Source organism: Lolium rigidum, chromosome 2 (assembly GCF_022539505.1).
Source record: "Lolium rigidum isolate FL_2022 chromosome 2, APGP_CSIRO_Lrig_0.1, whole genome shotgun sequence".
Lineage (NCBI taxonomy): Eukaryota > Viridiplantae > Streptophyta > Magnoliopsida > Poales > Poaceae > Lolium > Lolium rigidum.
This window is the reverse complement of record NC_061509.1, coordinates 232102874-232127790: the sequence shown is the minus strand read 5'-3', so window position 1 is coordinate 232127790 and position 24917 is coordinate 232102874. Positions and strand designations below refer to the sequence as shown.

At 39.7% G+C, this 24917-nt stretch overlaps 1 protein-coding gene across 1 annotated transcript; it reads right to left on the bottom strand.

Moving 5' to 3' along the window:
• Window positions 1-408: 408 nt before the first annotated feature.
• On the bottom strand, window positions 409-24204 carry LOC124693104 (nuclear-pore anchor). Its single transcript, XM_047226558.1, has 48 exons — window positions 23884-24204; window positions 23652-23798; window positions 22929-23027; window positions 22591-22719; window positions 22425-22517; window positions 22278-22343; window positions 21185-21274; window positions 21018-21095; window positions 20777-20919; window positions 20373-20478; window positions 20183-20275; window positions 19280-19328; window positions 18847-18950; window positions 18710-18778; window positions 17698-17832; window positions 17504-17608; window positions 17272-17385; window positions 17070-17148; window positions 16877-16920; window positions 16718-16791; window positions 16091-16193; window positions 15825-15959; window positions 15653-15751; window positions 15112-15153; window positions 14984-15037; window positions 14629-14808; window positions 14513-14554; window positions 13538-13582; window positions 13031-13114; window positions 12839-12913; window positions 12584-12768; window positions 12396-12498; window positions 11655-11771; window positions 10793-10885; window positions 9157-9309; window positions 9016-9069; window positions 8222-8335; window positions 8035-8112; window positions 7791-7940; window positions 6036-6086; window positions 5390-5536; window positions 5256-5309; window positions 5099-5168; window positions 4959-5023; window positions 4787-4894; window positions 2718-2780; window positions 2388-2559; window positions 409-2021 (listed from the first exon to the last, which is right to left on the bottom strand). The coding sequence occupies exons 1-48, from the start codon at window positions 24187-24189 to the stop codon at window positions 742-744; spliced, it is 6039 nt and encodes a 2012-aa protein (XP_047082514.1). The 5' UTR covers window positions 24190-24204; the 3' UTR covers window positions 409-741.
• Between the last annotated feature and the right edge of the window lie 713 nt (window positions 24205-24917).

Sequence of the window (24917 nt, the reverse complement as noted above, 5' to 3'; positions counted from 1 at the left end):
GCCCCCTGCGTGCCATGGCAGCCTCGTCGCTCCAAATCATGTTTTCAGTCTGTGTTTGAGGTCCTCCTTGCAAATGTTGAAGAAGCTGTTTGTATTTTCGTTTATGTTCTGTCCCCAGCTGTAATCTTCTGTGTACTACTCCTTCCATACTAATACAGGTCGCGTTTTGATGGGAGCATCAGCGGTGCCACATGCTTGCCCATAACACTTTGGTATTAGCTGCTCGACTACTAAGTGTTGCCATGACGCTCAGCATCAGCGGCATGGTTACATGTCTTTACCCCGGTGTACTAGGTGGCCAAAACGAGGAACACTTGGTTATGACACCGCTAGGAAATATATGAATACAGTCCACGAAATTCATAAATCCAGTAACACTACCGCAGAATTAAGCAGAGTTTGTAAATCCAGCAACGGTAGAATGCATAGCTTAAACTTCAAATCATGACTCAAAGGGATGACTAAGTTTAGGATGTTAGTGTTGCAGTGTCAAAGCAACTGGCGAGCACCATTAGCACATATGAGAGCTGATTAGTCACACAACCTTTGTAAACCTGTCACCCAACATATGTTTACTACAAAATAGATCCAGTAGAAAGACCATTGCAAAAGCTACCCAAATCGGGCACCAAGTCTAGAAGTTCCTAGAAAATTGATACCAAGAATCTACTCAATTGGGAGATGCAGATGCAAAGGCTGACCTACTAAATTGGGCACCGAGTCAAATTGACCAGTAGTACTTCACTGCGACTGGCCACCACTGCCACCACGCTTCCGTCCCCGTGGTGGTGCGCGGCCACCACTGCGGCCGCTGGAAGGTGGTGGAGGAGAGATGCGGCCAAATTTCTCCTGTCTGGTCTGCATCTTTTTTGCTAAGTTGACCACCCGACCCTTAGCACCAGTCTCTGCTACAGCACCAGGATTCTGTTGTTCGGAAGATGCACCCACTTGAGCTGGGTTAGAAGGGGAAGGTTCACGTGCAGGAGATCTGCTTGGTGAGGCGTCTACTCCAGCTGATTGTGATAGAGGGCTTTGGTCTGGTTCAACCGCAGCACGATCAGCAGTTGCCTCACCTTCTCCAGTCTCCTCTGACATATCTGCATCAACATGCAGGGGACTACTATCCGACTGTTGTTCGGATTCCTCCGGCAACTCCCCCTCTTCCCTCTCATCTTCACCGTCCGTGGTTGTAGCAATCTGTCCCTCTTCCTTCCCGCCTTCGAGTTTCTGGTCTTCATCAAATAATTCCACTACAGCCTCAGACTTGACAGGCACATCTTCCACGTCAGTTGCATTGTTGTCAACATCAACTTCAGTATCCTGGCTTTTAATGTCCACTGATGCACCTGTCTGTTCTTCCATGTCATCATTAGGACTCACATCATCATCCCTCGTCTCCTCAACCTCTTCAATTCGAATGGACGTCTGATCCATGTCCATCTCTTCTGTAAGCTGTTGCCCATCTTGGTTGTCCACAGACACCACAGGAGCCTGAGCCGTTACATCTTCAGGAGCCGATTGGTCATTTTTCATCTCACTGGTACCTTGTGAAAATTCCTCCTTATGTTTCTTTGATGGAGGATTGGCATCACTAGCCTCTCCCTGTGAAGCATCATCTCTCACCTGCGATGACGATATGAGACGTTTGCGACTAGAAGGCAATACAGACACACCACCAGAAGTTTCACGCTCCAGTGATGATCCTCCTTTCTCCTGACCTAGTGTAGAACCTCGCTCCAGTGCCACGCCACCTTTGTCCATTGGCATGCTACCTTTCTCCTTAACTGCTGCAGAACCTCGCTCCAGTGCCACGCCACCTTTGTCCTGTAATGTGGAACCTTCGACAATTGGTGTATCACTATCAGCCTGAGGCTCTTCAACCCGTTGTTCAAGAGGGGGTCGAACAAGCGGCCTTCTTAGTTTACGTTGTTCAGTACTTGGTCTGGTCAAAGTAGAAACTGATTTCTCCTCCATCACTTTAAGCTGAGTAGGAGGCCTTGGTGGAGTTGCTACCTGCCGACCTGAGGAAAAAGAAGACTAGTTAACTCCCATACTGATTAAAGGATGGGTAAGAAAGGAGAAACATCCTGATTGCAAAATACATTACGGTGAAGAATAAGCTCAATATCATAACACATTCAGAAAACTGTTTGATATGCAATATAACGCACAAGCATGCATCAGTCCAGTTGGGGTGTACATATCAGCTCACTTTAGTTGCATGTCAAGTTTTTGTGATAACTAGTGTCCTTTTTTAAGGTTATTTCCCATCTACTCCAAACCTCGCACACCAAACCTATTAAATGGTAGTTAGTAGACATGATTACTTGTGGCAATGTTTCAACTAAAAAATATTACACCATCGACAGAAATGGATTGAAAAGTACCTGCTGTAGTTGTATCAACAGTGGAAGTTTCAGTAAGTGGTGTCTGACTCGTTGAACCATCTTCGAACGGGTTAGGTGATTCCTCCCAATTCTTAGCAGCGAGGAAATATGAACGGATTTGCTGCTCCACAGCAGACCCAGACGGGATTTGAGATGACTGCCCAGAATAATGCTGTAGAAAATGCACACGAAATTCTGATGAGAAAGTTACTTGAAGGAAAATGTGTTAGGTCTCTAATAAGAGCCAGGGTCCCACAATCAAAGTATACATATACTGGAAATTCCACAACCAACAGCAACTAAGGAAATGGGAAATCGCATAAACTGTACCTCAATCGCCTCCTTCACAGCTTGCCTGTGCTTCTCTATTAATTCCTCCATTTGTTTCTTTTCCTGTGACCAATATTTGTTAAAAAGGTGAATGGATGGCACACGTAACATAAACACGATATGAAGCCTTTTGGCAAGAACATAAAACACAAAACAGATTAAGCCTTAGAAAACATAAACCCCCTATGCTGCTGCACTATTTGCATTCTGCTAATCTTGAGTGTGGGACTGTTCCAGTCCACAACTTGAAGCTTTGATCACTATCATGTAGGTAGAAGTACAAATTGACTGCAAAAATAATGCCATTTGATTTGTCTTGTATTTTCAGCTACCGTATAATGATTAAAATATCTACCTTCAAAAGTACTGCAGTGCATACTCTGCAAAGTAAGCCTTTTTACAAAGCTAATATAGCTCTCTAAAAAGGCTTACATTTTGGAACGAAGGTAACAGAAAAGAACTAACAACCTGAGCACAGAGAAGTATTAGATACAAAAGAGACAGTGTGGGCCAATGGATAGATCGTTCAAGCATATAGAGGGACAAAATAAATGCTCCGGGAGCAAATATGAATCCAAAGAAATCAAGTACTCCCCTGGCCTGATTTAATTGTCGCAGCCCATACATTCAAATGTGATAATTCCAATTTAATCCACGTCAATCTAATGGAGCCAGAGGGAGTAACGCTTTTATTGCCCACAATTAATCTTCCATGATAAAAAGTACACAACATACTAAAGTTGTTTTTCTCGCTTAGGCCCCTCCAACAGAAATGCGTTGCATGCACTTAGGCTGGTCATAGTGGGGAGTAACTTAGACTAGTAACATATGCCATGTTACGAGTCTAAGTTATTACCTTCATAGTGGATAGTAACTTATATGTGGTGTCATGCATTGTGTCATTAGTATGTTGTAGAATCATTTTGCATTGGGGTGTGTGATGTTATGGTAACATAGCTAGTTACCACCTTACTCTCTTTGTTCATTTATTGGCATGCCACGTCACCAAAACGTCTTGAGATGTGTGATGTTACTAGCTATGTTACTCCCATTATGAGTAGTCTTAGAGATTTGCATCGTCTGGAATTTCGCCAGGACGTCTTAGGCGCCGCCCCAAGCTAAGGCTGCACACCATAACCAGAGCGCTGGAGAAGCGAATGGGAAAGACAGCAAAGTGCAGGAAAAAGATCCACCCATCGAGCAGGAAACTGGGGAATAGATAGGTCCAGAGGGGCCCCACAGTATCATATTTTTGTATGAAATTTTCTAGGTGCACAAGATGCAACATAATCCAAATACTTGAATTTTTTCACATTTTTTGAGAACTTAGATTTGCAGCATGCAACATGGGGTCCAGGCTCAACTAGTTGTGATTGTAGTTTCTCTACTGCAACAGAATGCTTTAAGCAGCCAATGCAGCTGAAGATACATTCATAAAAGATACTAACTCTCTTCCTATAAGACTGTGGGTATTCATATTGAAGTTCTGAAGCTACCTCTCTTCCTAAAAGATACTACCTCTCTTCCTAAATATAAGAGGCTGTGGGAATTCAAATTGAAGTTCCAAAACTTCTTATATTTAGGAAGAGAGGAAGAGTATTATTCAACACAACACAGAAGCAATGGAAGCACTGTATAAGCTTTGTAGACTTCGTTCTCAACGGAAAAGACTTCAAAAAAAATTCTAAAAGGATAAGAGAGTAATTTGGAACTGCACATGATTCCTTTCTGGACATTTATACTTGTGGAGTATTTCCTGCTCTACATTACAGTAACAGAGCCTACTGATCTTTTTATTTTAATCCCTTCTATTCATCTCTCCTACTTTTTCAGATAAAAATGGGAATAGTATTAGGAGTAATATAAGTCAGGATCATGTGTCAACTACTAAAACTAACCTTAAAATAGTCATTTGCAACGTTCCAGGAAACTCCTAAAACCAAAATAACAGTAAAAATCCCCTGGAGGCTACACGACACAAAGGACTGACATCCGTTTATCATGTGTCAACTACCAGGCATTACATAATGGGCAAATATATCATTAAATACGGTGGAGAGAGAATGCACCTTTGTTAGCTTTGCAAGGCTGTCAACATATGCCTTCTGATTCTTTTTTCTGAACGCCTTTTCTTTCTTGTTCTCCTCTCTCTCCCTCTCGTACATTCTTTCCAGTGTCTATTATATGTGTTTGTGTTAGCAGCATGAACATTTTAATGTCATTTAATCACAAAGTGCTAACCTGTATCCTGGACTCCTTTTCTTTTACAACCTGATCAGTTGCAGTTTCCGAAATAGTTTTCTGACCTGCTAAAGTATATCAGATTTACAACTAGAAAAATAACATATGTTAGAGCACAAGCAGGGATGGTGTCAAATTACTAGATTTAAGATCTTCAATCTGCTTCAAAAGGCTATCCTCCTTCTCTTTTGCTGACACTTCAAGCTTTTTCTGCGAGATTAACAAGGTACCGTAAAACATGAAAATGCATGGTCAAGAACATACCTTGCAGAAGTAAAAACAGGTCGAAATTCTTACCTTCATGGAGCCGTAGAGCTTCTTCTGTCTGTCGATTTCAGATCTCAAACTAGCCTATGGAAAGAAATGGTTTATTAATTATAGCCAAGCATAAAATGTACAATACTCATATTACAAGATTACTCAATACAGACCTCAATGTCAGTCAGCTTCCTTTCCCTGGCTCCGAATTCAGACTGACAGCCAGCAAGCTTCTCCTCCAAAATTTTTATGACAACTTCCCTCTCAGAAAGAATATTTTTTGCACGCTCAAGTTCAATTGAATTCCCTCTCAAGGTCAACTGGTAGGTAAAAGAAAAACTAAGCCTTAAATTTTAGACAGTAGTCTAAGAAGTATTACCGTCCTTTTTTTTTTAAACTGGAGTCAGAGTTTATGAGAAGGAACCGACAAGTACATTCAGTTTTGGTTCCAAAGCAAGACTGCCTCCAGAGAGGAACGTGTAAGTAAATCTAACTGGATATTTGCAGCAAATGAGAAGGCACTAAAAAGTGCGTTAAGTTTGTTTCCAATTAACTTTTACCCTCTCACAAAATAGGATAGATATAGTATTATGTGAATGGAGCTAATGTTCTTATTTATGTTATATGCTTGAATATGGTAGGTCTTGGCTGGTAGGACAACTGGGAAGGCACCCCAAGGTAATGTAAAGAGCCATTTTACAGTGAAAATAGTACAAGCTAATACTTGAGGAGGAAATATCAAGGGGCCATTTTTCTAATGAAACAAGTACAAAGTTATATATCTCAGAACTATGGAAAAACAATGTGAGATGACAAAACCTTCATGGTCTCATATGTGTTCAAATCGACGCCTCTACTATTTTCAACCAGCTGCAAAAGACATCAAAAGTTGAGAACATAACTACTATAAACATCTGATAGAACAATCATAATGCAAAGTTTGTATTTTTGTATCATAATGTTAGGGCATGGGGAAAACATTAACAAAATATATACTACACCAACTGAATGAACAGAAGACGACATATAACATAAATAAGACCATCAGCTCCATTTAGGGGTGTCAAGGAGCTGAACTCAAGCGAACACCAACAGGCTCGGCTTGAGCTCGCCTCGCAAACCTACAGCTAGGCTCGAGCTCGGTTCGTCGAGTGTTCGCGAGATTAAACGAGCCTCATCTGGTATCACATGCAAACGCTGTGCCAACAGATTTCCCACTAGCTTCTCTTATACACGATGCTCCAGCTGAAATTCTCCACTGCAAGAGGTGGTACTAAAGAGTTAATCATTTCTACAGCGCCCTGGTGATAAACTGTGCGCTATACCAGGCTGCAAAGAGGTTTCACGGGCTGGGTCAGAAGTTAGGCTTTTGGATCGTAGTTTGGCATTTTTTTCTCGGAAGATGGGCTTGTCGGTTGTGGCTGGTAGACGTAGCACTCTATTTACTGTCACGCATTTATCCTGAACTTCACATGGGCTTTGACTTGTTTCTCTTCGGTCAAAGGAATAACGTGGCTGGAGGTATTAGCGAGAGGGTGCATGTTTCATCGATCTATGCAGAACAGTTCGAGCTCGCCCAAGCTTGACAACAACTCGAGCCGAGCTTTTAACGAGTCGAACGCGAACTGTTTGTCGAGCTCGAATATTTTTGGCAGCCCCTCCATTCACAGTAGTCCATGCCACTAAGAATTCAACTTCCCCTTTATAACACCACCCAAGAAACTGAAAACACAAACAACAGCACTGCTCTATACACATGCACCACCAAGGAACATGTAGTTGGTCTGGCGCAGCGACACAGCTTTCTTTTTACTAGTTGAAAGCTGTTTTTTTGCCTAAGATAATAAAAATATATTAAGCGAAAACATGTCACCGCCATTGAGATGGCATACTCTCCCTGCAATCAGATCCAACACCATACTCCACACTCAGCGCTATTGTGCTCAGCCAACATCAACCCTACACCTAGTGAGCTTCATTGGTGACTAGGAGTACATCTTAATCTGTACTACAGTACTACTTTTATTGGAACATAGTTTTCGTATCTTAGATTTAAGGTAGGTTGACACGGGGTTGATAGAGCTGAATGAATCAGCATCACCAACCCAACTATTTATAGTATAACAGATTTATTAGCAAAACTAGTAAAATCATTATATCATGACACCACATACGGGCCTACTCATTCTCTTGGACAGATACATTGATTTGAATGATAATTTTAATTGCACAAATGGAAATGGTAGTAAAATGACCATAGATGCCTCAGATTAGCTTCTACTACCTCCGTTTCAAGGAACAAGGCGCACACGTATTTTAAGACGAACTTTGACCATAAAAATTGAGCAACAAAATCTTGATTATATTATACGTTATTAGTATCGTTGGATTCGTATTGAAAAGAATTTTTTAATAATACTAATTTCATATAAAAAAATCTTTATATATTTAAAGTAATTATTGGTCAAACAAAAAGCACGTAAAACGAGGGCACCTTATTCCTTGAAACGGAGGTAGTATCTATTAAAAACAAAAATACATCTGAAAATGTGTTAGAAAAATGACCATAGATACCTCAGAAATCCTTTGGTTTAGATTTGCTATTTCAATGTTCTGCATTGCTAGTTCTTTTCTACATATTTCAGCGTCTGCCTCCTTCTCCAGTAAAACTTTCTCCAACCTTTCAGCCTCGATTTTAGCCTTGTGAACCTCCTCACGAAATTTCTGTAGAGAAAATCAACAGTTGATGATTTAAGCACATCCAAACATGTGCCATTCAAAAGAGTAGATACTGTAGTCGTTTCAAGATTTAGCTGACCTGGCATTCTTCAAAATTGTGTCTATTCTCCTCTCTAAGCTGAATGTTGCTCTCACGAAGCAAATTAATTTCTCTCACCTAAGCAAATCCATTTCAAAAACAAAAGGGAAATGAGATACAGAAACATGGCACCTGGAGGAAATGTGCAAAAGTGCTGAATATTCATAAGATTAAAAAAAGGGGGCACCTGGAGCTGCAGGGACTTGAACTCTTCATCCTTGAACATTGATGATCTTGCACTATCAGCTTGACTGCGAAGTAGTTCATGTGCCTCCTTGCTGGACTTCAATGCACTTTCCAGCTATATAAACATCAGAATAAATACAGTTGATTAGAAAGCGCAATAAACTTCGACACCTCGGCTGAAGGGCAGAGGGAGTATGCTAGGTTTGATGCACTTCACACACAATCTGCCAATAATGTAGCAGAAATCAAGTACAAAAAGGCGCAGTTCTCACTCAAAATAGATAAACAAATCACACCACATATAATGTCTCAGCAGGTAACCTTATCTGAAATCATGTCTAAATATTAGTTCCCACTTCATGCAAACAAACAGCTAAACCGTGGCCATTTGCTTGAAGAAAGTGCACATTAAACCTTACACACACTTCCGAACCACCTAGAACAAATTAAGCTCAATTACCACATATTTCAGTCGGGGGAAGAAATAAGATGGCAACACACAACCTACTGTAAGAACAGAACCACATGCAATGACCGCACATCCTGTAGTGGGATAATAGGTGCCAATTAGGCAAATAAGACAAGCTAAGTTGATACCAGGGGTCAGTGCCATCTGGATGTCTTCATGATGAGCTGAGCATCGCAATACCAAATGGGTAGGACACTTGCACTACTAGAAAAACTTAAGGAATTGACAATTGGCAATCCCAATCACCACGAACTCAGTGCCCACTATATCCATTATAGTTTTGAAAGCACTTTGACTAACAGAGTGTGGGGGCAAGCATATCTTACTTCTATCTGAAGCCGTGATTTCTCCTGCTTAAGCAACGATATTTCTGTTTCTGCCTGGAATAGATGGGAGAATAAATATTACCCCCACAAGGAGCAAGGAATCGCACAACAAAAATAATGAAAAACAAAATGTGTACTTACAATTTCCTTTGATCTGCGCAAGTAGCTGATGACACTGTGCAAATCATCCTCTCCATGTGAGTCAGTACGTTGCGATGAAAGCCCAGCGATACCCCGTTCTTGCTCAGCTAAGCGCACATGCAAAGCTTCTAGTCGATTGTGCAGAATTCTGTTCTGCTCTCCCCATAAAAAAATCGTGAGATAAAGTACCGCTCAAAGTAGTCGCAAAGAATAACAAGCAGACATTACGCCAACTGATTGGCACCACATACGTTGTCAACTGACTAGCACCACTAACCATTTCAATCAATAGTTTTTCTTGAGCATTAACAGTAGGGAAAATCATTTTATAAATATGTACAAAGTTCAGAGAAATTACAAATAGGAGTCCATATTTACAAAGAATTCATAAAAGGTCTAACCATTCCAACCAAGAGTTTGAATTAGATATTTAGACAAACATCTTTCGAACAATATCACGACATTAAAATACTCCCTCCGATCCATATTAGTTCCTACTAATATAGGTGTATCTAGACATATTTTAGTTCTATATACATCCATACAAAAGGCAACTAATATGAATCGGAGGGAGTAGCATTCTCTTGCAGATGGGGAAAATATACTCCTTCCATCCTAAAAAGTACTCCCTCCGTTCTCTTTTAATTGACTCAGATTTAGTACAACTTTGTACTAAATTTGAGTCAATTAAAAAAGAACGGAGGGAGTATGTCTCAACTTTTTCTTAATTTGCATGTATATGCACACTAACACGTGTCTAGATACATGCGTACCTAGACAAAGTCTAGACATCATTTTTAGGACGGAGGGAGTACTGAAATTTCAGCAGAGCTATCAGGGTTCATTTTCTTAAGGACTTGAAATAAAGGAGCAGATCAAGAATAAGTTAGTTTCTAAATATTCAGAGTAACACTTTTCAGCAATAAATAGCTAGAATTCATATTATTTAAATGAATTAAAGTACGTCATGAGTTTCTATGGAGTCATCTTTGACACATCACAGTTTGCCAACACCAACAATAGAGCCATCATTATCAGTGAGGGGACAGGTTAACAGACACTTCCTAAATTCAAACAGTATTACTGAATAAATTTTATCCGTGCTTAAGCACCAGATAACAATCTATAAAGAATGAACATCAAAATACACTTCTAAACCTCCATAAGTTCAACACCGTTGGTGTAGGTAACTCAATAATATGGTCAGGAAACTGATAATTAACTAGCTTTAAATTTTACTTCAATGAATCAATTCATAGAAGTTAAGACCACCAAGAACTATCATGAACATGCTTGAATACGGTTATACATAATCAAAATGTACAAAACACCAATAGCATCCAACTAGCAACACTACACCAAGAATACCTAGACACAGAATCAACCAAATATTATTTTAACTTTGAGAGCAAAATGCCTAGACTCAGAACAAGCAGGATTTGAACAGAAGAAAAACATGCTACAAAAAAATGCTTAAGTATTCCCTCGTCCATAAAAGGATGTAAGAGATTTGTCAAAATTCAGATGTATCTATACACTAAAGTGTGTCTAGATACATCTAAACAAACTTGCAACATGCTTTTGTGGACAGAGGTAGTAGTAAATAATAATATGGCAACACGGGAAAGCTAAAAACCTGGTCATTCAGCTCGTTATACTTTTTAAGGGCCTCGTCCTTTTCTTTTACCAATTCTATCTTTTCTTGCTGACCGAATGTTCTTAATGCATCCTGAAAAAATTATAACATGATTTTTTAGTTTCAGAACAAGTACTGAACACATCAAAGATATTACACATATGCCATGAAAGATATCATATAATCTACTAATGTGACAGAGGAAACTGATACCGAGACATTAATATGGAGTTATGGACAAATGGATCAGATTCAATTATTCCTCACAATCTTTTTGGTCCATTACTCAAATGAACACATTGCTATCGGGGCACAAGCTTGTTCTAACAAGACACAGAGCAGAAAGGGCTCAGAAGTTAAACGGTCAAAACTAGATGACATTCATAAACGGTTTGCTAATACAATATATAAACTATTGTTGGCCCAGTAGACCTGAAGGAGTACAGTATTATTAGGAAAGAGAATGGCGTGTTTTAAGATAGCAGTCAGGTCTTTCAAATGAACTACCTAGACACAGAATCAAGTATTAGGAGCATAAGAAAATCAATCCTACAAGAACAAATACATATGGCCCAAAGTTTGGACCAATATGTTGATAAGCACTCGAAACTAGTCTGTGCACCGTCAGTTGCCACAACGTTTATGCCTCAAGTGCTCGATGAGGCAGATTTTCATGGCAACCCACAGTCAGTTTGATGTTCGGGCTTTTGGCTAAAACAAGATACAGCAGGATCTGCGTTACTGTGGGATGCTACGACTGGTCAAAAGACATTAACCATAATGAAGTTAAATTCACCACAAAGGCACAAACCAATCAACCCTTTTGACATGAGTGTTAAAAGAATTGAGCACCATAATTTACATTTTCAGCCTTTTGTGCATCCGCTGTTTGCCGAAGAATTGCAATTTCCTGCTGCAGCGAAGATAGTTGCTTAGAAGTATTTGTCAGTTCCTGTATCGTTTCAGATTGCAGGATAACCTACAGAAGAAGGATGAAAGCATATGTGATACCATAAATGGAAACAAGTATGTTTCGTTACAAGCACTTAAGAAAAGTAAGAAGGGTGCTAAATCATACTTGATCACCTACGCACAAGCTTGTGATCTGAAGTTCAGTAGCAAACATGCCAAAATTGTGGCATGCATTTGTTTGAAGTTGGATAATAAACATGCCAACGAAATTTACAAAACTAATGCACAAACATTATTCGTATTAATATATATATCAAGCAGGCAATGAATGGAGATAGCATTATGAAACAAAATGTATTCCAACAAAGTTCACCATTCTGTAGAAACACCTAGGATTTTTAGAGTTTCTTATAAGAACATGAGTGAATTAAGTAATGATTAAACCTTAGGTCTAATATTGCAGAACCTAAAGACCCTCGTGATACAATTATTTTCGGCCAATTAACACTAGAAAAGTCTCCTTTGAAGATATGTTAAGAATGACAGGGGCCTGTGGCTCCAGCATCAATCACCACCTCCATGTGCAGCAAGAGGTGCAAAAGGACACTTATACATTTCTCTAGGTTTACTAATGTTCCATTTAGCTATTCTTAAACTAGGTCTACTAGAAAAAAAGGAAAAAGACTAATACCTGTCTCTCGTAATTGTCTTGAGCGCTGCGCCAACGCTTACACTGCTCATCAAGAGCACTCTTCGATGAAGCCAATTTAATTTCCAAATTCTCAATTCGTTCTCTGTTAGAGAAAAGGAAAAGGTAGTATGAACAAATAATAGAAAGAAGTGTCCCCATGCCTATTTATACGGTGAAAAAATGCTTACACTTTCTGGGTAACTTCATTTCTAAGGATCACAATCTCATTCATGAGAGTATTGAACTCCTTCTCTTTAGCTTCAATTGCACTGGCAGCTTCTTCACACTTCATTACATATCTCTTCTCTATTTCAGACAACTGACTCCTTAACTTAGCAATCTCATCTTCCAAGCTTCTTTTGGCAATCTCAGACTAAAATAAATAAAAGAAGTTCATACGCACTTTCAGTGAAGGAACATAAGAACTATCATGCTTTTAGTACCTCCGTTTTGTAATCCTGGTATGCAGATTCCATTTGCTTCAATGCAGCTTCATTTGAGCTTGAAATTTCTTTGTACTGTACAGGAATGTAATTGTATTACTTCATATAGATCAGGAAATGAATGGATTAATCAATAAGAGAACTTCAGAAGAAAAAAATATTGCAGTAGAAATTGCACGATGAGAGGGGAACCTGAAGCATATAGCTTTTATTTGCTTGTGCTTCCTCCTTGTATTTTTCTAACTCCTCTTTCAGCCGGAACAGCTCATCATTCACCTACAAGAATGATGAAACAAGTACTAAACTGAACAAAACGCAGAATATTTGGAATAATCAACATATTGCACCAAGGCTGCATAAAGGTGGAGGGTATAATAATTGCTGGCATAATTTCCAGATGCCCACATTCAGTGGTACCCCCAAGCATTTTTCTTGTTTTGAAGAAAAATAAACATATACTCCCTCTGTTCACTAATAATATATGACGTTTTAGCAAGCTAATTTAGCTTGCCAAAATGCCTTACATTAGTGAACAGTGGAAGTAAGCATTGAAGAAAAACAACATATACTCCCTCCATTCACTATTAGCTAGCTAATTTAGCCTGCTAAAATGTCTTACATTAGTGAACAGTGAAAGTAGAATTGCATTCTGATAGAAAATATGAACATAGATACAATGGCAGAAGAAGACTAACACACCTGAGTTGCTGATGAGTTATCATGACCACCATCCCTAAATATGATCTAACAGAATAACAGCAGAATCAGAAGAGGGCACACGATGTAACTTAATATGTAGACAAAACCCCAAAGACAAGGAAAATTGTGCAGAATAGTGCATGTTTTAAGTAGAATCAGTAAGATAAACAACAATATGGAAACTGATTCCTGACGTACTACCTCCAGTCCATATTAGTTGTCGCAAATTCAGATGTATCTATGCACAAATTCGGAGGGAGTAGTTTTTTAGCAGGCAGGGAATTCCGTCTCACAATGGCATTTATGGGAATTCTACCATGCTGAAACCTAACCTAAACTGGGGACAGTCATCGTGCTTTTATGAGAAGAAAATTATCATAAGACGACACTTAAACTTACAATGGAAATGCATCCAAAAAGCATTGCTTCACAATTTCAGAGGCAACTACTAGTACATGTTAGGAACAATTGCAATTTGGTCACTATTACATAACAAACAAATTAACTATCTGGGTTATGACGATTTGTTGATAGATAAATCCAGAAACCAACAGAGTTATGCATACCAGAATATAAAGTAATCATTCTTGCGCATGGGGCATTTTTAGGGGAACTGTCGTGACCGAATGGACATACATTACTAAAAATGCTCAACTTTATCAAGATACGGATGTATCTAAAGTTTAACAGGAATCCAGGCGCCTACACAAACTGTAAACAGGTGACACATGTTAACCAACCAATTGTCAAAGCATCAGTTGCTCCATGGTTGACTCTAGCTTTTTAATCATTATAATTGCTATGCTAATAACAGCCGCTGCCCTCTGTTTTTACTGGGCAAAACAAATCAAAATATGCACTCGCCTATGTTCCGTAACCCAAACATGGCAGCTTATTAAATATGAACTTTCCAATACACAGCATGTGTATACATCTGAAATTTTACGGTCACACTTTTGGACTTATTTTATTTACCGTTTTAGATTTGAGCTTCGCCTCCAAATCGGAACACTTCGCCTACAGAATGTACCAAGTCAAAACAGTCAGATAATGCCCCCTCACAAACTTGGTATAAATTTATTTGAACGGACCTCTGCAACAGCAGCCCTCGATGCAGCATCACTAGAAGCTTTCCATGAGCTCTGCAGCTCCTTTCTCATATCCTCTACCTGCTTCATACAGCCGTCAAAAGCACTTTTCTTATCAAGTGTCAGGACTCGAATATGATCACGTTGCTCTTGGAGCTCCTTTTTTAGTTCAGCCCAGTCTCTCTACAAAAAAAAACAGATTTATAGTAATCAGGATAGAATGAACAAATAAGGTGATATCTTCCTATGAGAAACAGATGGCCCAAAAAACAAAAGGCATGCCAGATGTCTTTTGTTTCTGTTAACAATATGTTGACGTAAGTAGTACAGCATCATTGCTGCTAAAATAGAGCATTACCTCAAGTCGTTTGATGTACTCTTGTTGATTTCTCTTTTCCATAGACCTTGCATTCTACATGATTCACAGATTAATGAAGAGCCATTCAAAATTAAAACATTTTCATGATTCGTCTGAACAGAACATACCTCTTGAACCTCGTCAGTAGTATGAATTGTGTCAATAGTGGCCTACAATGCAGCATATCTCAGAAAAAGTGAAAGAAAAAATTCAAGAAAATGCGACCAAATATGCCAAATTACAACATTATCTAAAATTACGCGGTTACGCCAATACTTACAGAGAACACATAACCTATTCACATTTATCAAGATTTCAAATGAACGCAAATAGCTAAAATAACTTGGTCTTCCACACAAAATAAATCATTCAAAATTATACTACCAAACAGTGCAAAAAGCCACATCTAGTTGTCCATATATCAGACAAGAAAATACTAGAATGAACAAACACAGGGATAAAAGATGATTGTATGAAAACAGAATTGAACATTTAATGCACATACACAAGATGTTGTAAGAAAATAAATTTGCGTGTAATAGCAGAACAGGTAATGTTTGCAAGAGAACTAAATCACATATTTAGCAACACAATCATCCATAGTTGCAAAACATCAAAAGCCACGAGAACAAGATTTCAAAGTAGCGAATGTGGCAGCAAGAAAACAACCTGCAGACGGTGCACTCTCTCGGTTAAATTGTGGACCTCATCCAAAGATCTTCTCTCTGACTTGACTAAAATCTCCTTTTCATGCTTTAAAGTAGACACCTAAAAGTTGGGAAGTTATGTCAGGATTCAAGATCTTAGAACTGTTTAAGGGATGTAATAAAACCCAACACACCTCCATTAAAAGCTTCCTTGAGTTCTCCTCTAAAGCTTGCATAGAATCTATACTTTCACGGAGTCTTTTTTCATAATCAACTACTAAGTGCATCAATTCCGCGTTTCTGAGTGAAACAGAATTAGCTTCCTTCCTCTGTATTTGTAAGTATGAACCAAATTAGGATGAGCGTACAACAAGGAGGTATCATATTCTAAGGAACTGAGGCTTCATGATGCCATGTCAGTGAGAAAAGAATATGAAGAGAATAGCAGCACACACAGAACCTGATGATCAATCTCTGCCATGTACCCATTAAGACGATCACGAGCAAACTCAGCTTCAAGCACTGCCTTATCACGCTCAGACCGCAAAGACCCAAGCTCAGTCCTAAATGAATAATAACCGCTATTCATCAGATATTTTGATTTCCAAGTAACCAACAGAGCATCACATATTTTGATTTCCAAGTAACCAAAAGAAGCGCTGAGAAATGCATCATATCGAAACTTAAAAGATATCTGATCTGGTGTGATTGCCAACCACATCTTTACTTATACAGATCCAACTTCGACATAAGTGTTCATTAAATATTGTGAGCTGCAGTTTCTGCATAGTTCTTAGATGACAACTCTTTGGACCATTTATATCTTTCTTTCTCATGAAAATAACAAAGAACCAGTTACAAAAGTAAATCGAAATATCAAAAAATTATGATACCAAAAAGGAAATTATGATTCCTGTGCTACAGTCCTACAGACACCAACAACCAAAGAGCATATTATGAACTTCCTAATCATTGATCTTGTTGTCCACCAGTGATAGAAAAACAAAATAAATACTCCTATAAGGTAAAGATTTTAACAATGATTTTTTTACACAGAAAACAAGATATGAGAGCAGAGAAAAACAACCTCAACTTAGTCAACTCTTCATCAAGTTTTCTGGCCCGCTCGGAGACTTGTTCATATGTTTTTCTCGAGACCTCCTGGGCAAGATTGAGTGTTCAGTGAGAACAACCATTAGAACAGCAGGGTAATTACATATGCTATGTAACTTGTTCAGAATATTACCTGTGATCCTTCAAATAGAACCATCAGGTCCTTCCTGCCATCGTCTAGACAATGAAAACAAAATCATGACATCTAGTTAATACGTTACTAGCACCTCCACCAAGGGCATCACCACAGCAACACATACCATCCAAGCAAGACGTAAATATAACCTAAACCTGGACTGAAATCAACATGAGACTTGAGAGTGAACCTTGAAGATTATTGGATATGTGTTCAACAGTAGAACGAGTCTTCTGCTGTTCTTCACACAACTTCCTATACATCGCCACCTAAAGAATCAACTACATTAGGGTTGATGTTACATGCAGTTTGTAAGTGACATGTTGAAGAACAGAAATATTTCATGTCAGAAGATTTTCAAGGTCGTGGCAAGAAGATTATGCAAGACGCACAGATCTATGAAGAGATTCAATCATTATTGCTTGTTCTTCAGATTTCTTCATAACTTTTTCAACTCTGGATGCAGCAGCATCCGTGATTCTCTTCAGCTCAACTTGAAAGCTCTCCTATAAAGGACAAAAATGAGCATATGTTTGATGTTGCCAATGGAAAAGAAACCAGAACAGCCCGGTACTTACGGATAAAAGATAAATAAGACAAAGATAAAGTAAGACATCACCATACCCTGAGTTCCATGTCCTTTTTGTCAAGATCAGAAGAAAGCAGGTGAACTTTATTTTGAAGCTCAACATTTTGCTGGACAAGCCCATTAATATCATTAAATGTCATCTGCCACAGATTATCAGATGGTTACAGCAGATAGAACATGTCAAACTATAGTAAAATAAAAGATCTGTAACAAGGAGAATGAGGATTACATGCTCATGACCATTGCCTTCATCATTAGACACGCCATCCCTTATGGTCATAGAAAAGGCACCATGACCTACATTTGAAAGACTAGAACCACAACGAAGCTGTATGTCTTGACATTCCTTTAAAAGAACAGCGACCTACAAAAAAATCAGATGACAAATCATACAATTAACAGATCATATTTTCAAATATAAATGTCATAAATATTGATACCAACTGTGACAACAAACCATACATTTCCAAAAAGAAACTTGATAGAATCAGAGTATCAGACCAGGCTTGTCCAAATTAGATAAATATTCTACTAAGCGAGTCCATCTGAATCCAAATAATTTTACTTTGAGTCAAACAGAAACTGTGCAACTCCAGCCACATCACTGGAATGTTCGTGGTTGACCACGCACGCCTCCAAGACAAAAAGAAAGGATTTTGACTCCAGTCATCCTCAATAATTGTAGTCCATCTGGCTGTGAGCAGAACAGCAGAGTGTTCCAATGGGAGAGAGAAAGGACCTCGTGTCAGTGATGGCATAGGGGCCTAACTGTGAAAGCAGGCTGCTTTGAACTATTGGTTCTGTTTACCGCCGTGGGCAGCTAGGGTGTAAGTGTCGAGTGTGTTGTACAATCTATGAGAAAAATCATTGCCAAACTCTAGTATCTAGTGTGCTTCTCTTATTTTGTAATAAAAAGATGTGCAAACACTAAAACAAGATAGGTATCCGGCGTAAACCACCTTCTTGGTGATAACATATGATGAGTGTATGTGTACAAATGATTATATTCAAACGAATCAGATTTAAACCAACTGGAGGATTGATGGAGATCAGGGCTGCCAACAACTCAAGATCCTCCCATGCTACCCAGCAGCGTTGCACTCAACAATCAATGAAATGTTCAGAGTGAGATGCTATCACAAATTATGGAGTCTCAACTACATATTATTCTACTACATTTTCTCAATTCCGGTAAGTGAAACGGATAAAACAAAGAGGAAACCTAGTGGTAAAAGACTCACTTGTTTTGTAAGGTCGCTTATTTCCTTGTCTGCGATAGTATGATCGCGTTCCCATCTTTTTAACTCCGACTGGAAGACACATTAATGTTAATTAAAGCTTATTCTAAGAAATTTAAGAAGTCGTAATGTCTGCATACCTTTAGGTTCCTTATGGTATTTTCAAAATTGTCATGCTCCAACAATGCCTGCTGTAATTTGTGATCCATTAGAGCATAAGCTTCCACCATCCTCTCATGCTCAGCTGAGTTAAGGGAAAAGAGTTAGCTAAAAAGCAGGGGTGGGCCCAGAAAAATCATGACCGGGGGCATATCATTTGAGTGGGGCACTTCTTTGAGTTTGCAGAATTCAAGTAATTTTATTTCAAAATATGTACTAATACTAAGAGAATCCAAAATTTGAGAGGAGCCTAGGCCCCACTCAGCTGTACTTGGGTCGCCCATGCTAAATAAACAGTTCAAACGTTTGAGCATGCAACACAGTACAAACGTTCTTACAATGCTGTTACATCATTAATCAATACATGTTTAACCAATGTGTTAAAGGGCTAAGAGAGTTCACCAGAAAAATTACCTCGTTCATCTAAGATAAGCTCAGCCTTCTCTTCAATTTCATGCAAGACCTGTTGTGCAGAAGTAAAAAAAAAAAAGATAATTCAGTAATGCTCTAATAAAATAACAGAGGAAAGAAAAATTATGACCACATGTAAATGCACCAGAAATTTGGTTTGTTTTCGTTTTATGTTCTGGAAATGCTATTTTTTAGTCAAAACCACCAAAGATGACCACATGTGTCAAGATAAGTTCAAATAATCAAAAAAAAAAAGGCTTGCAGTTTTTCCATGTTCCTGTACATGTTTTTTTATCTGATCCCTGTACAGGAATTAATATGCTTTACTCCAGGATGCAGAAGTGGGATATGTGGCATTGACTTTCATTCTAGACTCTGGGGCTCTTTTTCCTTCTTAATAAATCCAGATTTGATTATCCCACTTCCACATCCCATCGTTTAGTGCTAGGAGTAAATATGGTACATGATAATGACTGCATGTGTTGTGTATTTTATACATTTCACAAATAAATTCCATGCCATCCAGTACAAATCCTATAAGAAAAGAGAAAAGGAGAGAAATGTTGAAAGAGAAGAAACAGAGAAATTTCTTGTCATCCCTCAACACAGATGCTGTTTTAGATTGTATGGTCCAACAAGAATAATAGGACAGTTTTTCTGCAGCACAAGTGGTCCAAATTACCTCCCTTTCTAGATAACATGTGTGTGAAATAATAGAGTTACCAAAAGAAAGTAAATAAACAACGCCCATCATTTGACATACTTCTGAGACAGTTATGACTTGCACAGTAAATATATTGCTGTGATGGTTGCATATAGACCAATTACCAGTTACAGTGGGGAGAAACCATGATAGATTATATACATGATTAAAACTCAAAGATAGTGACAAGAACAATAATGTACCCTTTCCAGGACTGCTTCTGCATGTCTCCTTCCCCACCTCTCATGACGTAAAGCATCAGTAGCTTCTTGATATTTCTCATATATCTTAGCAAGCTGATAAAATGCGACATGTTAACAGGCAATACTTGAAATATGAAAAACCATGCAATGTTGCACAAAAGACAATAAGTACAGATGAGATAACACATACACTCCACCCATCGCGGAGAAGAGAAGCAGCTAATGCAGTCCCAGAAACACCACTGGGTACTCTTGGAATTATCATTAGGTCATTCTGATTTACAGCATTAGGTGTCCTGCAGAACAGAAAACAAAGTGGAATCAAAAAGTGGCAAATCGAAAAATGAATGATTGTTTGAAGTTGATGTATGAACTGATAGGGTTAGCATATGTGCATTGTTTGCACTGGATATGCCCCACAGACGATATCACAATTGGAGTTGAGAGGTCAAAATGGTATAATCAAATGGCTTTAACAAAAAAGAGAAGACTGATATTTCAGTTACAATTGATGCGTGAACACGAAAGAGAAGAAACTCTCAGTATCTAACAGGTACACTATCAGAAAGAGGCCAGTGAGTTTAGAAATCATACATTTCTTTCATTTGTGTGTCTGATAAATCAGCAAGGTCTGCTGCAATGCTGGTCAACGGAACGAGGCTCAATTCACCAGACTTTCTTGCATTTTCTAGATCAAATTCACACTTCTCGATATTCTGCTTTAATTCGGCAACCTCCTACTTGGAAAAGAAAGGGAGATGAGGTCCAACACTTGGTTGCGTGTCACACATAGAATCTACAAAATTAGGTATCAAAAAAGAATCTGCAAATATACCTTTTCAAGATCAATCTTGGCTAAGGTCTCCTTCTCAAGCTTTTCCTTGTAGTCATCTTCTACTTGGGTCAGATGTGTCTGTTTGCAGAAAGATTGACGAGCTAAGAATTCCCTATCCATAAATGGGACATAAAAATACATGGATGAAAAATAAGCAAAGGCGTTACCTCCAATGCTTTAATAACACCTTCAAGTTCCCCCGCTTTCTTTGACCATTCATCAGAACTTTCTTTGTGAAGGTCAGCAAGTTTCATGACCTTTTTTCAGGATTTTAACCGAATGACTATTAGATATGAACAGTTGTAATTAAATAGGGTAAAGTAACAGACAGAACAGCGGAAGGGATTATTAGATATGAACAGTTGTAATAAAATAGGGTAAAGTAATAGACAGAACAGCGGAAGGGATCTTTGCAAGAACTTCTAAGAATGAGCTAATATTGTCAAAGTGCATAGCACATGTCCTATCATGCTCCAACACCATAGTTAGCGAAGTCAGCGATTCGCCGCCCAGCAGATCATGGCCCTGGCATCCCCTCCCCCTCACTATGTAAAGAATTGAGCTCCATAACCATGTTATCTGCTCAGTGGATCTAGAATCAGAGGGGGGGCTAAATTCTTTGTGGGGACCTCGTCAGTGCCAGACATGCTGAGCACCATCAGAGACTTCCAATCGCTCAAGGCTGAGCCTAAGAAGCACCATAAAATATGAGACTTCCAATTGGTCAAAACTGGGCCTAAGGCACATGCTTCGACTCTAGTTTCACTTACTCCTTTGCTTTATCGCTGTAGCCTGCTCTCAGGCTGGCAAATAACTACTCCCTCCGTTCCATAATGTAAACCATTTTAGCAAACTATTTTAGTTTGCTATAACAGCTTACATTATGTAACAGAGTGATATTTCCTATCTATCAATAGATCAAAAAGCAATGCCCATTGATTGTTCTCAAGAAAAATACAGAAAAAACATGTTTGTACACAATCTTCAGAGCAGTGATTGGCTTACACGATTATATGAAGCTGAATTCCTAAATCGAGTAACCACTAAACATACAGCTAAATACTTCTAACCCTGATACTATGTTCCACATACCTAACTGAAATTACTATCCAGCATTGAAGAGCTATATAAATTCGAAATGCTTCAAACACTAGAGCAGTTAATAGAATGCCTTTCTTTATGTTATGGTAATACAAAATTGTATTATACAAGTAGCAAAATGAGACAAAATACAAAATGGAGTGGAAGAAGGGGGCATACAGTTGAGAGCTCAGTGCCAAGGCGCTGTTCATTAGCAGCTGAAGCATCCTTTGCAGAGAACAGCTCCTTCATTCATCAAAAGATGAAACGGCAAAAGTTAGACGATGGATGAGAGAAATAGCACAACCCATCAGTCAGGAATTTTACCTTTTCCATATAGGATACTCTTTGCTCTAATTCAGAAACCCGCTCTTTACTTCGCCTCAAGGAACTTGTAGATTCAGAATTCTCTCTTTCAAGCTGAAACCAAAAATTCAGGTTGATGCTTTCTTTCCCATCTTTGTCATGTCAAGAACTAATTAAAGAAACTAACCTCTGCAATCTTTGCTGACAACCTAGACTCCTCATCCATATTTGCTTTCCTTAGATCAGCTAAATTCTTAACTTTTGTTGTCAGTTCCTCATCAAGCCAGAGATTATGCTTTTCAAGAATCTCCTTCTCCTGATAAGGGAAGTGGAACAAAATAAGAAACAACAATGTACCATGGGAACATACACAATGGCTTAAACATTACATAGTATTGCTAAACCAATGATGAAAACTAGGGTGGTGAGTTAGACAAGAGATTAGAGAAAATGGAAAAAAAAGGCTGACAAGAACCTTGAACATACGAGGTATTCAACATTACCTAAACCTTTGGATATGCATACCTGTGCAATGCGATCACATGTAGACTGACAGTGAGTTAGCTTAGCTTCAGCCTCTTGTATCCTAGCCTCTTTACTAGCAGAAGCATCAGCCTGGTTTAGCTGAAAAGAGGATAAAATCAGCACATCCGGTTAGTTTATGACACAGTAAAAAATAGTAACGCCTTTCAACGATAGGGGGCACAAAAATCCAATACGTGTCTCCTATATAGACCATTCAAAAAAATAATACTTCCCATAGGTACAAAAATAATATAATTGTAAGGTTATAGACATATCCACATAGCTGACAAAAAAAGGGTGACACTTAGAAGGTCAACAAGCATCTAAATTATGCATTAAGTACAGTATTATTTAACATATTGGGCAGACAAATAAACAGCACCAGTCAAAATTGCTCAACGGACAAATTACAGATCAATTATTCAAGAAAAGGAGTGACTCTTGAATATGACAGCCCTTGAGCAGAAAAAAAGTCAGATGATATGCTATAACAGAAACTTCTGATCTACCATCCTACTGTTAAATTCGGTAACTAAACCCTAAACCAGCAACCAGTAATAGCAACATGCGGTGCTGCAAAATACGTGCAAATACTAGATCAGATTGTACCAAGCAACAAGTTGTTAAGGTGATAGATAATGTATACTCAGAACTCGCTGTACAACCAGCTTTCCGGTTGCTGCGTAATACTACTGGAACTGAGAGGTCATTAGGGGAGCTCACAATCTTATCGTAGTAGCTCTTGATGACGCCATCCTTCTCCCGTATCTCGATGTCCCTCTGCTCGATCAACTCCAGCGACTGGCACTTGGACTTGTGCAGCTCCGAGATCTCCACTTTGAGGCGCTCAACCTCGCCATCCTTGGCAATCTGTGCCATCGGAAGTGGTCAGTGCAGGAAGCTTAACAAAACACTGTCATCAGTCGAGCCGGAAAATAAAATCTAGGGTTCGTACCGCTTGGATGCGGAGCTGGTGTATCTCGGCGTGGGAGGATGCGAGATCGGCGTCGCGGCGCTCGGAGGCGGCGGCGCGGTCGGCCGCCTCGGCCTGGTAGCGCTCGACCTCGGCGGAGAGCGCGGTGAAGCGCTGCTCGAGGAGGGCGCAGGTCTGCTCGGCCGCGATGGCGGCCGCGTCGGCCTCGGCGCGGACGGTGTCGACCTGGTTCCGGAGCTCGCGGATGGCGGCGTCGGCCCGCTCGGCGACCGCGGCCACGTCCCCGCCGAGGAGCCGGAGCTCCTCGTCGGACATGAAGAGCGGCATCGCCGCGCGGGGCGGGGTGGAGCGAGAGGGCGCCGAGGCCCCGCCGGGTTCGGGGCGGGCTCCGGGAGGTGCTAGGGTTTTGCGGGGAGGGGAATGGTGGTGGCGGAAGCGAAGGAAGGGAGGCCGAGTGGAATTGGAGAATGGCGAAACGGCGGAAGCGGAGGCGGCGATATAGATGGAGGGGAGGACTAGTGATGTGCTCGCCTGGGAGCCTGGTGACCGACCTCAGGCGTCGGGCCTGTATTTGCAAAGTGGGCTGGAAATAGATGTAGGTTACTGGGCTGAGAAAAAAGGCTTAGCTCAGTGGTGTTTGCACTACACTTCAGCCTGTAACCCACCCACCACAAGCGTTATTGGGCTGGAAAGGCCCGTGGTTTCTACAAGGTGCCTTTTTTTTTTGATATGGAACACTTGATTCCATTATCCAGCAGAAGCGCTGGTCACACACAAAGGTACCTCATTCGGCAGCGATTCCGGCCAAAGTAGTTTCATGTCCTGTCGGCTCGCACCATACTCAGCAAGGAAATGAGCTAGAGTATTACACGTACGTGGTACATAGGAGAACTCATACGAGTTGAAATGGAGCTGCATGTACAGGCGTATATCCCTATAGATCATTCCTTCAGGTGTTCTGTCAAAATCTATACTCCTCATGGCTCGGACAAGGTTCTGCGCGTCTGATTCTAGGATCACATCAACCATTCCCCAGTCAGCAGCGGCACGCGCTG